Here is a 14,553-nt window from a genome sequence, read left to right as displayed (position 1 = left end):
ACACCTGTAACACCAGAAGTTGGAGGAAGCAAGGATGGATTTTCTCTGAGAGCTTCAAAGAGATCATGGTTCCACCAACACCTTGATTTTGAACTTTTAGCCTCCAAAACTGTAAGAGAATAAGTTGCTACTGTTTCAAATCACCTAGTTGGTAGTAATTTGTAATGACAGCTCTATGAAACTAATAAAGGGAGGAAAACAGGCCCAAATTCTCCACAGTGTCCATGATAGGGAAGGTTAGGTAAGATTTATCAGAACAAAACAGGCATGAAAATGGAGGCAGAAAAAATAGGGGAAACTGCTCTCTAGGTCCTGAATAGCCTGAACCTCAAAATGAACTTGACCTATTACCATGTATCTGTATCTTTTTAATTTATTTTTACAAGAAATAATGATGAGGGTTTTTTGGTTTGTTTTTGGTATCGAGGATTGAATCCGGGAGCGCTCAACCACTGAGCACATCCTCAGTCCTTTTTTATATTTTATTTAGAGACAAGGTCTCTCTGAGTTGCTTAAGGCATCACTATGAGGCTGGCTTTGAATTCTCAGTTACGATCCTCCTGCCTCAGCCTACTGAGCCGCTGGTATCAGAGGCATGAGCCACTGTACCCAGCTCAATGATGAGCTTTTGCAAGGGTTAATTTTATGGCCACTGAACACTTTGCCTTTCTTTACCAGGGTGTGTTTCTCCTTCACCAGGAGTTTGCTGTCCTCACAACTGGCCAGGGGACATGGAGGGCATTGCTTCTGTGTGTTCACCTGGCTCTCACCCTTACCTGTGCGAACCCCATACTTCAGGGTGTCTCTGCAGTCAACCAGGATCTGTTCCAGGGACTCCGGGTGGTCAGACAGCTCCAAGTTAAAGCCCTCCATGCCTTCCAGCAACTGGTGTGGGTGATGGAAGTCCAGCACCTTGGTGGAGCGATCGAATGTTTTGCGAACATAGTTGAGGAGTATGTCCACCACTTCGAGTAGGAACTGCACGGTTTGCTCCTCCCCATTCTTAGCTGGAAGCAGATCTGAGAGGGAAAGCCAATGGGTGGTTATCACCTGCCTTGTACCTGGATTCTCTCGATCCAGAGATCCCTAATATCAGCCATGATATCCATGAGGCCCAATTTCATTCCAGGATGTGCATATGCACTGAAGTGACATCCCCAGAGGGAGGCACGTATGCATGTACACAGAAATTTTGCATATACTTTACAGGGGTTCACAGACTTTCTGCTCATCAGACTGCTCGTACATGGACTGTGTGCTTTGAGAAGCAGCGAGCAACCTGCAACTGCAGTTCTCTACTTGAGTCTGAAGGGCACTTGTGAGCAGCATGACCAAAGATATTTCTGATGGGCCCTTGGGGGACCAAGTGTCCCTATACATCTGGTTTGATGTGCTTGATCTGTTGATGGCAGAGGGTAAAGCCTCTGCTGGTAGAGGATGAGGTCCCTCCTGAAGAGGGTGGCCCTTTGTGCTGTCCTCAGACAGTAAATTAGAACTGAAATTGGGGCCTCAAGAAGGTGATAGAAGGGATTCCTGCTTTTCTCTTGACCTCATCCTTTGGGGCCTAGTCAGGAGGGGAGGGTTGGGGGGGTGGGGAGCTAGCCAGGAAGAATGGTGGGGACCCCCACTGAGGTCAGCCACAGCTCAAAAAGCAGTTTGCACTGTGCCCACTCCTAGATTATCTCTAAGGTTTTAGTCAATGTTCTGGTCTGGCTTCTGTGGCATTCTGGGGAGTAGAAGTGGGTGGCGGTGGATTCATCTTTGAGCCACTTAGGAGACAGTGGTGGAGCATCTCCTGAGAACAAATTTATGGGGGCACAGGAACTGGTAAAGGATCTACAGAAGGACAGTGAGTTTTAGGGTTGTCCTTGGTTATGAGGGCTAATTGAACAACTTCCCATAGGGTGATTATTTTGGGGAGGAGTTGGCAATGTTAGAGGATAAGTATGATTAAGGAAATCACTAGATTCTCTTATATATAAGATTCCTTTGGATTCTGAGATTTTATGAATCCATATTTGTGTCTGCATGTATCTTTAAAGTTGACTGTTTTATGGACTTCACTAATCTACATTCCAGAATGATGGGCTACCTGGCAGTAGGGACAGAGGGTGTCTGTTATACTCCAATGTTAGAAAAGCAGTTACAAGAGAGTTCACAGACAGTAATGACATTTCTTGGCAAAAGAAGTAAAATTTCATGAAAAAGTTAAGACACCAAGTAAGGAATCAACTGGCTAGTAGTGCTAGAGCTAAGAGCCAGAGGAGGGACCACCTCGAGCAAACAGGTTGGAGAAGTCAGTCTCTGTGCGTCGGAAGCGGGCATCCCGGTCACTGTTTTCACAGGAGATCAGGTTCTTGGAGGACTGCCTCTCCTTAAAGGCGCTCACAAGACGACTCTTCTCTTCCAGGCTATTGGTCCTCTGCAAGAATCCTAAGGTATAAGAAGCTGGGTCAGAGAAATTAGAAACTACCCAGCCACTCTGGACCAGGTCCCCTCTTCAAGCAGGACTCTCACTTCTGCTAAGAAGAAAAGCTGAGTATCTGTGTTTTATATATAGTGGTTCTGGCATGGCTAGCCTTGAGGCAGGAGGGAGGGCAGGGATGGGGCAATGCCAAGTGCCATCAGTGGCAAAGACCCAGTCATGCAAGAGAGAAAATAGTAAGTGAGGCTCAGGCTTCTCTCTGAACGTGACAGTGAACTCAGAGCTAAGTCAACTGGACAGCTTCCACTCCAGTAACCAGCCTCAGGATGGGGGTGTTGAAGGAAGGGACCCAATCAGACAGGATGTTGCCAGCCTCAGGTTTACAGGCAACCAGAGGAAGGAGAAGAGAGAAGAGGAAGGGAGAGGACTACAGGGGAAGAGGGTGAGATCCAGCAGAGACAAGAGGAGGGATGAGGACAGTAGAGGGAGGAGGGTGAGAGCAGCAGAGGGAGGAGGAACGGGAAGGACAGCAGAAAGAGGAGGGTGAGGACATCAGAGGGAGGAGGAAGAATGAGGACAGCAGAGGGAGGAGGGTGAGATCCTGAGGATCATGGAAGATGCTTTCCTCTGATGCCAGGGAACCCTCACCGGATTGAATATCAGTGTCATTTTTCTGCAGTTCAGCTTTTCCTGTGCTACCCACTCTGTGTTAAAGGTTTTGTAGAAAGATAAGAACATTTAAAATCTTATGGGCCTTGGCATTTAATTTGTAAGTGTGTACAAGGCACCTGCTGTGGAAGAGCAGTTTGGGATGCATTTAGGGTGGGAACTGATGAAGACTGTAGACAGGGGCTTACAGTCTAGCAGATGACAACTAATGTTGTGATGGAGATAGAAAGCATCTGAGAACTCCACAGAGAGCTCTGGGCCCAGTGTGGATTCATAGCCCCTCACTTCTTTCCCTAGAGGCAGGAGAATATCTCCCACCTGATGTGGGCAGAGCAAACGATAGCAACAGCAAAGGGGAAACAGGGTTGAGTCAAAAAGGCTCTGCCAACCTGGAGTATGCTTCCCTCAGCTGCCCTCCAGGGCTCCTGCCTATAAGCCCCATCTTTCCCCCAGCATCTCCTGTCCCAGTACAGCCTCAGCCTGAGCCCATGAGGCATCACACTGAAAAAAGGGAGAAAGTGCTAAGCTTCTTGGTGACACCAAAGCTGTCTTTGTGGATACTAAGATCCTTGGGGAGTTGCAGACATCACAAGACAGGCTTGGAAGAAAGTCCCAGGAGGTGTAAAGGAAGGCAAGTTAATCTGGGAATTCAGCTTCATTTCCCTAGGAAGAGGATTCAATGGTGATGAGTGGAAGAGGGATGGGGAGTGGAGGCCATGGGGATTAGAATCCTCCCCAACACAAGCCTTTCACTGTTCCTAGCACATTTTAAAGTCATTACTAAGCCTCAAAGAACATCAGAAGTGGGAGATACACTGTAATGGTGCTGCTTATGTGGATATGAAGATGGGAGTTGTATCTTTTCCCTCTTCTATTGTACTTTCTTCCTCTTCTAAATCCCCAGTATCCAGATGCAGGTGCCAGCACTCATTTTCTGGGAGGATGCAGGGTCACTTAGTTCTTGAACCCTGACACTGCTTGTGGGACTCCTTGTCCCAGAAAATGACCTTGGAATTTGCAAGAGTAGAGAGACCATATGCCAATGCGGGTGAGGTCCTGTCCAGCTGAAACCCACTCTGCACTCTCAGATCTCTGTTGGTCTTTTGACTTACTCCTGGGAAGGCTTAAGTATCCTCATCTCGAAACTCCTTTGGAAACCAGTGACTGGGAGCAGGGCCACAGTTTAGGCTTTTGGATACTGTCTCCAAAGAAGGCTTTCATATGGGCTCATCCAGAGATGTCCTGATGGGGCTGAGTGATGACAATTATGACATAACTTTAAACCTGTTTCCTATTCCTGGACTACACATCTAGGAACCCAAATTTTCTCTAGATTGCATAATTATCTTGTGAAGAGCACACTTACACTGAATTATGATTTGTGTGAAAAACCATTAATAAGCTAATGTAAACTTTTAATGTAGACTGTCCTTTCTTTCACTTTAAGAAGGCATTGTCTTTCTAAAATACTGGGATCCTCAAAAAGGTAAATGCAGGTTTCTCTAGGCCCAAGAGGTCCTGGGAGATCACTGAGATGAAGGGTGATAGGGAGGTGGGGGCTTTGACAACTTCCCTGGCTAGTAAGGAGTCTTGGGAGCAGGGTCCCTGAGACTGGGACAGGCTATCCCCCCTCTCAACTCTGCACTCCATGTGTGGATAATTGTCATGGAACTCTACATTCTGAGAGCAAATAGGAAAGCCAAGGACAGCCAGGGAGCAGTTGTGTTTCTGCAGGTCATAGCTGGCTTGCCTTAAAGGGAGAAGAGTGAGGTCCTGTAAGGACTCTGTCTTTGGGCTGTGAGCTTGGGTGGGGTGGGGTGTTCTTGCTTTTGGTTCCCCACTCCTGCTCCCAACCCTTGGGGAAAGGGGAGGGCAGGGAGCTGTGTGGAACCAGAGAGCACTTGGCTTCCTCCAGTTGTTTCCAAGTGGAGCCCCAAGCTGTGCACAGCATAAGGATTCATGGCCAACAGGCCATGTAGGGGCTTAAGCCCAGAACATTCTCTGCTCACCAAGCTGTTGGCATAGAATTACTTTTGCTTAGAGGAAGGGGCTCTTCTGACTTTTTTATGGGCTAACAGCACACTGCCAGATCTCCTCCCACTTCTTTTCAAGAGAAACCAGAAACACAGAATACTTGAGGTCTCTCTATTTTTAAAAGTTGGGGACTAATACATAATTAAACACACTGTGTGGACTAAATAAAATGGCTCAGGGGCTCTAATTGGCAGCAAGTTTGGGATCTCTGTATAAAATAATGATGGAAGCCCAAGGACACACTGGAAATTTAGCAGAACCCAGGGCCAGAACTCAGGGATCCCCGAGACTCATTTTATTTAGGTCACACCACCAGGCCTGGAGCCACTTTCCAATTATTGGCAAGACCCTGGGTTACTTCTGATTACTCTCCCATGGGGATTCTGCTTCCAGAGCTAAGGGCACTATCAGTAGCACCCAGAACCTTCCTTACAGCTTCATTCCCAGGTTAAGGGGAAGGAGGACAAGAGAGTAGGCGGGGGGGGGGGGGGGGGGGGAAGGGGGGGGCTGAATCTTAGCCAGGACTGAGGGTGTAATGGAGGTCACCCAGGGTAAAGGGTAGAGAAGAAAATGGGATGAGGGCCACTAGTACCTCTGCTGTCTAAAGGTGAAAAGTCAAACTAATCTTAGTATCAGATTAAGAGGGCACCCTCTGGTATATGAAGGTCTGGGATGAAGGAAATGTGTGGGGACAGGGTAGGAGGTGGGAGACAATAGAGAGTGCTGTGGATCCAGAGCTGATGACTACACTCTGGGGCTGGGGATATGGCTCAGTGCTAGAAAGCTAGCCTAGCAGGTACAAGGCCCTAGGGGTGTGTGTTTTGGGGGCAGCAGGGAGACTGCATTCTGCTTCCACTAGATTAAAAAAGAAAACCAGAGTTTATTTACTGAATGAAAAATAAATTGACCTGGTGCTCTCCCACCCCCCAATCAAACCTAAAGGGGAGTCTTCTAACCTGTGGTCCCCAAAAGCACAGCATTTTAGCAGACGGTAATTTCCTCTCAAGAGACTATTCTGTCTTCTTGCCTACTGACACTCAGATTGCAAGTTTCCAGAAATTAATGTGAGGGTGGGGTGTGGGGTGGGGTAAGAAACAGGTAAGAAACTCTCTGAGGATGGTAGCCCTCAAATGCTCAAGAGAACTCTTCCTCATGGCACTGGCTGGCATCAGGGAAGGGGAAGTTAATGATAACTTAGGGTCCCCTATTCCTAGACTCAAGGAAGCTTAACTCTATCCAGCCCCTTTACTCTTTCAGGGAATAAGGTATGTCCCCAGAAGGGAGTTTAGAGCTTTTCTTCCCCCCCCCCACCACCCGACCAGTAGCGGAAGCAGGGAGTGGGGGTGGGGGCGGTGAGGGCTGCCCTTCTAGTCCCAGCAAGCCCACCAGAACCACAGGAAAGGCAGCCTTCACCCCGAGCCTACCCCTATCCAGTCCTCCGCCGCCCTAGAGGCCCAGGCTTGCTCGGTTCTGCTTGCCCAGCTGCATGACAATGACGGCTGCAGAAGGCAAGCGTCACCGCCACCGAAGGGACCTGGAGTGAAACGCGCCATTAAGCTTAGAACCGCGGCGTGATGGGGTATGGCTGGAGAGGAGGGGACTATTAATAGAACAAAGCGCTGGACCCTTGGCTGCCCCAACGCGGAGACGCTGCCCTGGCTTCGCCCACCAGCCTCGCGCGCTAGGTAGTGGGCCAACCCCCAGGCAGCCCTGAAGCAGGGCTGGATTTTTCCCGGAAAATGACTGGGTCTAGGAATTGAGCTCCCCTTCTACCCCTTAAATGCTGGGCCCCGGGATCTAGGGGACAAGCCCCAGAAACGCAGAGAGGAGAGCGGCACGGCCAAGCGGGGAAGGATAGCGGTTTTTAAAAGCTGCTAAATAACCCCACTGTGTTCTCCTAACTGCCACCCCGTTCAGAACCGGGTGCCCAGGGAAGCCGGGAAGATCAGGTCCAGAGAGCACCCACTCGCCCACTGGCTCCTGGGGCCTGATGGGGCTGGCGAGCCGCGAGCCTGCTCTGCCACTATCTTCGGCGCGCAGCAGCTGACGAATGGCTCTTTAATAAGCCCCTCGTTAATCTTCCCCCGCCTCTCCACCCCCTGCCCGGGGACATCCGTATTTTCTAGCCCGATAAGGCTGGAGAATTTTAGACGGTGAAATGTAGCAAGGAAACCAAGTCCTCATTGTTCAGCCGGAGCCGCTCAGCTGTGTCCCTTCGAACAAATCTCCCTTTTTCCCTTAAAAAAAAAAATTACATCCCTTGGGCGTTTTCATTTCAGACCCCCACTCTCCAGAGAGCAGTTCTTTTTCCTCTCCAGCTTCTGGATCTATTTTGTCAGACAACACCCTCTTCTCCCTGCCTGTGGGCTCTTGTCCTCTCCGGTCCCTTCCTTCCTCGCCTTCAAGGATATGCCCTGCAAACACTCGAGCCTGCGCTTCTGGCACCTCCGCTAGGGAGGCCACCGAGAGCTGCAAGCAATCCTTTCCCTTAGCCTCCGAGCCCCAAAGAACGAAATAATCCATTATGACATCTCTGGGCACGAACTTCAAGTTGGAAATGCCACCTTCAATGCTCCCAGGCCCTGGGGTGATTGGTGAAGGGGGACGGGCAATGATAACGGGGAGGGGTACTTTTCAGCGGCAGCTTTAGGCACATGCTGCGCCCTTTGGTCTGCTCTCCAAGAAAGCCGGGTCAGTTCACCTTTTCTAGAAGACCTTCCAGACTCTTGGGCATAGTGCACCCACCCGGCGGGCGAGCCCGGCGCAGGGCGCAGGGCTGGGAGAGCGAGGTTGCCGCGTGGGGGCGCTGTGTTCCGTTTTCCTCGTCTACTCCTGGGCTCTCAGCGTTCCTTCTAGCTGGTCTCCGGGAGCAAGAACCCCAAAGGAAAAGGCCCCTCGGTTTGGGTCAGGGGAGGGAAAAGGAGGGCCAGGACCTCGAAAAGAGTGTCCTCACTGGATGTCGGGGCTGTAATTACATTAGATAAGGAGACCTAGGGGGTCAGGATCCCCTCCGCGTGCATCTGATTCTTCCAAACCTACAAAGCCCGCGCGCCAAGCTCCCCGCCGGTTCTGCCAAGCTTCCGCCGGCCCTTTAGCTTACCGCAGATCTTCAGTCCCAGTTTTCTGGTGCATCCATGGGCCACGCCGCACCAGGTGTCGTAGGCTAGGACAAGAGAGAGCAACAGGGGTGTGATTAGGCAGGCTTGGACCGCCAGAACCTGGGTAGAGAGCAAAGTTTTTTTCGCGGGGGGAGGGGAAGGTCTTCAACGTCCTGGTTAAAAGCTCTTTTCTGAAAGGTACTAGAAACCAGATCTGTGGGCATGCCCTCCAGAATCCTAATCACACTCACTTCCTCTTCTTGGCTTCAGATACACAATAGTGTCTCTGAAAGGCGGGGTTCGAGGATCCCCAAGAGATCCACACCGGACAGCCGCCAAGATTGGGTCGGATGGGGTGAAGGCTGACCCCCCATGTGCAAAGTGCCAGACCCCACCTCTCGAGTTGCCCAGCACCCAAAGGCCTAGTCCTCTGGTCTCTGCCCGCAGACTCGAAGGACGACCACATCAGCACAGAAAGGGAACACAGAAGCATCTGGGACCGAAACATCTCATAATTTCTTGGCGGGTCTCCAGCCGAGTGGCAGCTTAAAATAAACTGGCATGAAATGGGGTCGCGGAAGAGTTCAGGAATTAATTGGGTGAAAAATAGTATTTGACTAGATAATCGGGCCCGCATGGCTGCTCTTCAGTCAGACTGGGGAGTCAGGAAGACAATAATGCGCCTCGGGTCTTCATCCTAGTCCTTCCCACCCCCGACCCTCATTAACCCTACCCTCGGACACCTAGGCTCTGGAGCAAGCGAAGGCTAACGGAATCAGGTACCCTTCCTCTGGGTCTGAACCGCCAACCAAGAGGATCACGGATTTTCCCTCTTCGCTAAGCGGTTCTCAAACCCCTCTGGGTTTACCTGCCTTTGCGGTTAATTTCCATCAAGGAATAAAAAGGCCAGTGCGATGGGGCCAACGCGAAATTCCCTCTGATTCCTCAAAGCAAGGCGCCTCCAATCACTCCCATCCCCCAGCCTACCCCAGCTCGAGCCCCAGCCTCCAGCCAGCGCGAGTGTTGGCTGCGATAAGCAGAGTGACATCCATTAAAATCGAGGCACAACACAGACCTAGTGGGGAGAAGAAATGGCCTGATGTCCGTCCGGGAGACAACGTGTCACGGATGAAATTCCACTTACAGGAGATCGGTTGCAAAGCAAAACCCTAATAATAATATGCGCAAGGCATAAAGAACTATTTCCACCCCATAAAGTGCCTTCATTTTAAACATCATTTCATCTTAACCTTAAAACAATCCTATGACACAGGCAGGTAGAGTGTTGATCTAAGACTCATTTGACAAAGAAAAACATTGCAGCTCAGAGAGGGTTAGTGAGTTTTCCAAGGTCATTATGTGGGAGGTTGGATTTCAAATACATTGTTGCCTTTCAGAATTGAAAGCAAAATAGGTGGAGAGGGAAAGCAGGAGCTAGAGAGCCCCTTTGCTGTAGCAGAAGTGGGGAAGACCAAGTGCTTGAGGACAAGGAGGGTTCCAGGCCTGGCCAGGGGTTGCTGGAGTGAGAGGGTAAGACAGGTTGTACAGGTGGAGAGAGGACACCTCCCAGGAGACCTTGAAGGGCCAGAGAAGTGGAGCCAGCTGGGTGCCAGGGTGTGTCTGAAAGAGGATGAAAGTGGAGTGTGCCTGCCAGAACAGCCTAGGATTCTGACACAGCTAGATTATAAGTAGGGAAGATTACTGGGACAGGAGCTTTTTGCTCTTCCTAGGCAGCGTCTTTGGCTCTCTTGCCTCCACTACAGTGGCTTTCAGGGATGTCAGGCCATATGTGGACTCAGGCCATCATTTCTGCTGGGTCGTGCACCAGGAGCTGGGTGCAGTGACCATCTGATGGGAAGTAGGGGCAGGGACATGGGGGTGGATGAATTCAAGGGCTTCCTTAACCTGCTGGATAGAAAGGGGGGAAGGGGGAAGACCAATAAAGACATCTATCAAGGCCAAAGCAACAGACAAAAGGCCCTGGGCCTCGCCTTCCTCTGGGCCTGCTTTGGTCAGCTCTGCTATCTCTGCCTGGCTCATGTGCCATCAGGGCTGGCGGCTCTCCCAAGCCCCTCTTTGTTGTGTGGGTAATTGTAGCCTGCCTGGGTGGTGGGAAGAGGAAACTGGAACATCGCCTGAGGACTCAAAACAAGGCCTCCAGCCCAGGAGCCAGAGTGAGTGCCAAAGGGTCCTTGGAGAGGGTCTTTGCTTTCCCAATAACACCTCCCACCTTTCTTGAGGACAATTATTTTCTCAAGCTTACAGAAAGTGCCATTAAAGCTCAGCAATAAGTACTCCTAACCACATTGTCCTCCCTGAGCCTCTTCTGAATAGAAATTCTGGGGGTGATTCTGGGGTGTCTGAAGCTGAAAAATTTGGGGGGGTGGGTGGGATGAGGAGACACTTCACTCTAATTTGGAAAAAAGATAAACAACCCCTCATTCCCATGCCTTCACAGAGAGGAAGAAAATCTGAATTACAGAAAGATTCTGCAAATGTTTGAGGAACTGGTAGGATTTAGGAAAGGGACACATAAATCCCACTCCTTTTAATCTGTTCCCCTTTTCTTCCCTTTTCTAACATTTGTCACCTGCTGACAAATTATGTCCCCTGGGAGAAAGGAGAGAGGTGTTCTCGGTTCCCACCCTGGAAAACCTTTTTGCTTCCTCCATTTCCGCACCTCTTGCCACTCAGAATGTTGCTCAACATCCGCCCCCCACCCTTTTTTGTCTCAGAGATGTAATTAAGTGTAGGAAATGTCGAGGCTCAGTCTCAAAACAGTTTTATGCACCTTTCCCGCCCCTGGCTTCTCCCTCACTGTCAATAGCTCCACGCAAATTTGGAGCAATTAGGGACCCTGAGTTTTCTAAAAGCTGCAATTAACGTCGAAATTTCCGCTGATTATAGACTTTGAGCACAGCGTAGGGGGAAAGGAGGAGGAGGAGGTCAGATCTTAGCTTAACGAAAGCCAGAGACAGAAAACTCTATTCCCAATAGGACGCTGGCTCCTCACACTGCCCTCTGCTCTGACCCTTGTAGTCCCACCAAGCAAAGAAGCCACACCACACAACAAAAACAGCACTCTCCTGAGCGCCCCTAGCCCAATGAGAAGCCCCTAACAATCGCCGCCGCTAGAACCCTGAGGGGTTTTCGCTCTTGGATGCTCTGGGGGTAACCTAGCTTCCCTGACAGTCAAATGACCTCTGGCAGGAACCTGGGCCAGAGCCCCATTTATTTCCCAGCCTCCATCATCTCCGAGCTCCCCTTTCCCTTTCCGCCAGCGCAGTCTGCCGACGTCCCAGCGCCCCCCATCTTCCCTGCAGTCCATTTGATAGGAAATTGGGGCAGGACCTACTTGTGGGGCGCAGGTTGGTGGTATTGGGATCCGCTCCTGCATTTGAGGAGGTTGAGGACGAAGAAGGAGTCGAAGACGCCATAAGCTCTACTGTCCGGGGTCCTCTGTGTGCTGGGCGCGAGAACAGGCTGCAAAGACAAGCGAAAGCTGTGTGGCGAGGGCTTTTGGAGTCCTGCGTACCGGAGGCGACAGAGAGGCCAGAGTGGGGTGTGTGTGCGTGTGCAGACACTCCCCTTGAAGTCTCGGTGCGGGAGGGAGCGGGGGAGGAAAGGCAGCGAGCTGGCTGGTCAGGGTGAGCGGTTGGTGAGGGGCGGAGGACAAGTGAGCGCTAGCTCAGGGACTCCGGCGCAGGCAACGCAGCCCTGGGCGGCTCTCCAGTCTGGCTGCGCAGCCGGGCGACCTGGAGTGCAGCTCAGAAACAAGGGGGGACCAAGGCCAGTACAGGACGCGGGGGTGTGAGGGACTGGGCTAGGAGCACAAGGGAGCGCTCAGTGAAAGATTTTTCAGTCAAGCCGCGACAAGCCCCATTGGGCTCTCGGCAGCCGACGTGCTGGAAGGCGGGGGGTGGGGAGGCACGGGGCGGGCACGTCTGGTTCGGTGTCTGGTTCCCGTTGTTGTGTCTGGCTAATTCCCTGGAAAGAAGGAGAGGCTAACTGCTCCGGAGACCCGGGACTTTGGTGAGATAAGGTGAGAGGAAAACAATGTTCATATCTTGACGTTTCTCCCTCGGACGTGACCGGGTGAGAAACAGTCACCTTGCACTCCAATCATCCAGAAAGCAGCGGGTAGGAACCTCGCTTGCTCGTCTGTTTCTTGTTCTACCCGGTTTTGAGCCATCTTGAAGCCTAGGGCGAGGCTCTGTCCCAGTTTCTGTGCATCTCCGCTACCTAACCCCCCCCCCCCCAGAGTTCGCCGTACAGAACCCGAGAGGGTGGGGGAAACGAACGTCACCCGGGAAACGAACTTGCGCCTAAAGTGCAAGAGGCGACGGACAAAGATCAGTACCTGGCGTCCCCGCCCGGTGCTCCGCGCCGGCACGATGGTGTCCAAAGGCTCCGGGACCGAGAGAATGCGGGCTGATCTGGATAGATCAAAGATCCCCGAGAGAAGAGCCCATCAACTACTGCCTCCACACCCTTTTTTCCCTGCCCTACACAGCCCCGCGCGCGCGCTTTCACAGCAACGCGGGCGCAGGTGGAACGCTGCTGCTGGGGAAGTAACAGGTTATTGCTTCTAGGCGCACCTTCCGTTGTTGCTATCTAGGCGCCCTTTGAAAAGACGGGCGCTCGCAGTCTGAACGCACAAGGGAAAATCGCTCTCCTTCTACTTCAGCGCGAACCTAAGCCTCTGTGCCACCTTGGGGCACAAAACGGCGGGATAGGAAGAGTGCGCAAGGCAGAAGTCCTTGCGCCTCGCACTAGCGGAGAACACGGACTGGAGTGGATGGGAAGCACTCGGCTCTGGAAGGTGGGTGGGTGGTGGGCGCAGTGGGTAGAGGTGGACGAGAAGCTGAGGGCCGAGAGAACCCAGCTGAACAGCGGAAGCTGGGCACTGGGAAGTCTCAGTGGTTGCGCGTTTACCTACCTGGGCTCCAGCGACTGCTAGCCGGACACTCCCGCTGTTCCTCTGCGCAGCGTGTAAGGATCCACCAGGCTTCGCTTGGCTCTGCTACAGGCGTATACGTCCGGCGTCACCTCCAGCTGCTAACTCGCCTTCGCTATGCTTGTCCGGCACGCGAGCGCCTGGAGGAGAAGAGAGAGACCCGGAGAGGTGGCTGCTTGGCTTCGGGGGAGGCGGGGGCGGAGTGGGGAGGCGGGGACCCGCTCCGCGGGGGAATCACGAGGCTGCTGCTCGCGGGGGCAGCTCGTCGGTGGAGCAGCGGGGCTCCTTTGCAGGTGCCTGATCGCCTCTGGAGCTTTATAGGGCGATTATAAATCCAGCTCACGATTTTGCACCGAGAAAAAAAAAAAAGGTCCTATGAGTAATCCAGAACGTACTCAGCACGCTCTATTTTTTGAAATAGGCAGTGAGAGAGGAGGGAAAAGATAATTCCTACGAAGATTTCTTCCTCACTGAGCGTTCCTTCTTTACTCCCTTCCTCCCCCACCCCTTATATCTTAGAAGAGACTAGGGCAGTGGATTTTCCCCAATCTCTTTCCGCGTGATTCCCCCGGATCCGAGGTCCCAAAACGCTTCCTCGAGCGAAATCGCTCTGGGTGGGTGTCCTTACTGGCTCTCTGCTGTGCCAGGTTTTGCTGTAAAGACAGAGATAAAGGGGACCACTCAGACCATGGAGGAGTCTCCATCTCATTCCAGTTTCCTAATTCAGCTTGAGGCATCCCCAAATTACCTCATCTGAGTATAGCTACCTGGGGCCACCGGTAGGAAAAGGGTCCCATTTCCCATTCTGTATACGCTCACTTCCTTGGCGAAGGGAAAAGAAGTCCTCCTGATTGATCATATCTGAAGGTTAATAACACGCACGAGTGCCGCTCCACACGCTTGGGGAACCCCAGCACAGAGGTGGCCTGGGAGGGGTGGGCCGACCCTCCTTGCTATGGCCCATCCCCTTATTTCCTTTCGATTTCACGCGCTTAACAGGTTCTCCCTTTGCAGTATTTAAGCACCTTTAATGACTTGGCTACGTAGGGTCAAGTCCCTCACCATAAAAAGGCGTTGACGGTAAAATTCCCACCAGAGGGCGCCAAACGTCCGGAGACAGAGAGTCCCCGCGCTCTTCTGGCCTTTCCTCCCGCGCCTCAACCAACACCTGGAGAGGCGACCAAGCCCTGTAACTCTGCCTCTTCAAACCTTCTCTTAGCCACTCTCCTCGTTAGTTTACTTTTTCCTCTTTCTTATCACTCACTTTATTTTTCTTTAGGAAAAAAACAAAGTTGATATTTGTCCTTGTCTCGGTGTCACCGTGTATACACTCAGTGATTGCTTTACTCGTTTTCCCGGTGACTCCTCCT

The 14,553-nt window shown here is 51.8% G+C and overlaps 1 protein-coding gene across 3 annotated transcripts in view; it reads right to left on the bottom strand.

Moving 5' to 3' along the window:
* Gad1 (glutamate decarboxylase 1) overlaps positions 1–14,130 on the bottom strand; it is a 40,579-nt gene extending 26,449 nt beyond the window's left edge. Inside the window, exons 1-7 of one of the 3 annotated variants that reach the window (XM_058580174.1) lie at positions 13,951–14,130; positions 13,166–13,323; positions 12,587–12,662; positions 11,582–11,709; positions 8,229–8,291; positions 2,275–2,433; positions 777–1,019 (exon numbers count right to left, since the gene is read on the bottom strand). In XM_058580174.1, coding sequence (XP_058436157.1) covers positions 777–1,019; positions 2,275–2,433; positions 8,229–8,291; positions 11,582–11,663 — 547 coding nt within the window. In that variant the 5' untranslated portion in view covers positions 11,664–11,709; positions 12,587–12,662; positions 13,166–13,323; positions 13,951–14,130. Of the gene's footprint in view, positions 1–776; positions 1,020–2,274; positions 2,434–8,228; positions 8,292–11,581; positions 11,710–12,586; positions 12,663–13,165; positions 13,390–13,950 lie in introns of those variants that run through there. The other 2 variants (XM_058580172.1, XM_046447428.2) reach the window with 2 other exon arrangements.
* Positions 14,131–14,553: the final 423 nt, after the last annotated feature.

Source organism: Marmota monax, unplaced genomic scaffold (assembly GCF_021218885.2).
Source record: "Marmota monax isolate L192 unplaced genomic scaffold, Marmota_monax_Labrador192_F-V1.1 WCK01_AAM20220418_F8-fsc00007, whole genome shotgun sequence".
Classification (NCBI taxonomy): domain Eukaryota; kingdom Metazoa; phylum Chordata; class Mammalia; order Rodentia; family Sciuridae; genus Marmota; species Marmota monax.
Note: the sequence above shows the minus strand (reverse complement) of the source record. Positions and strands in the feature narration are given on the sequence as shown.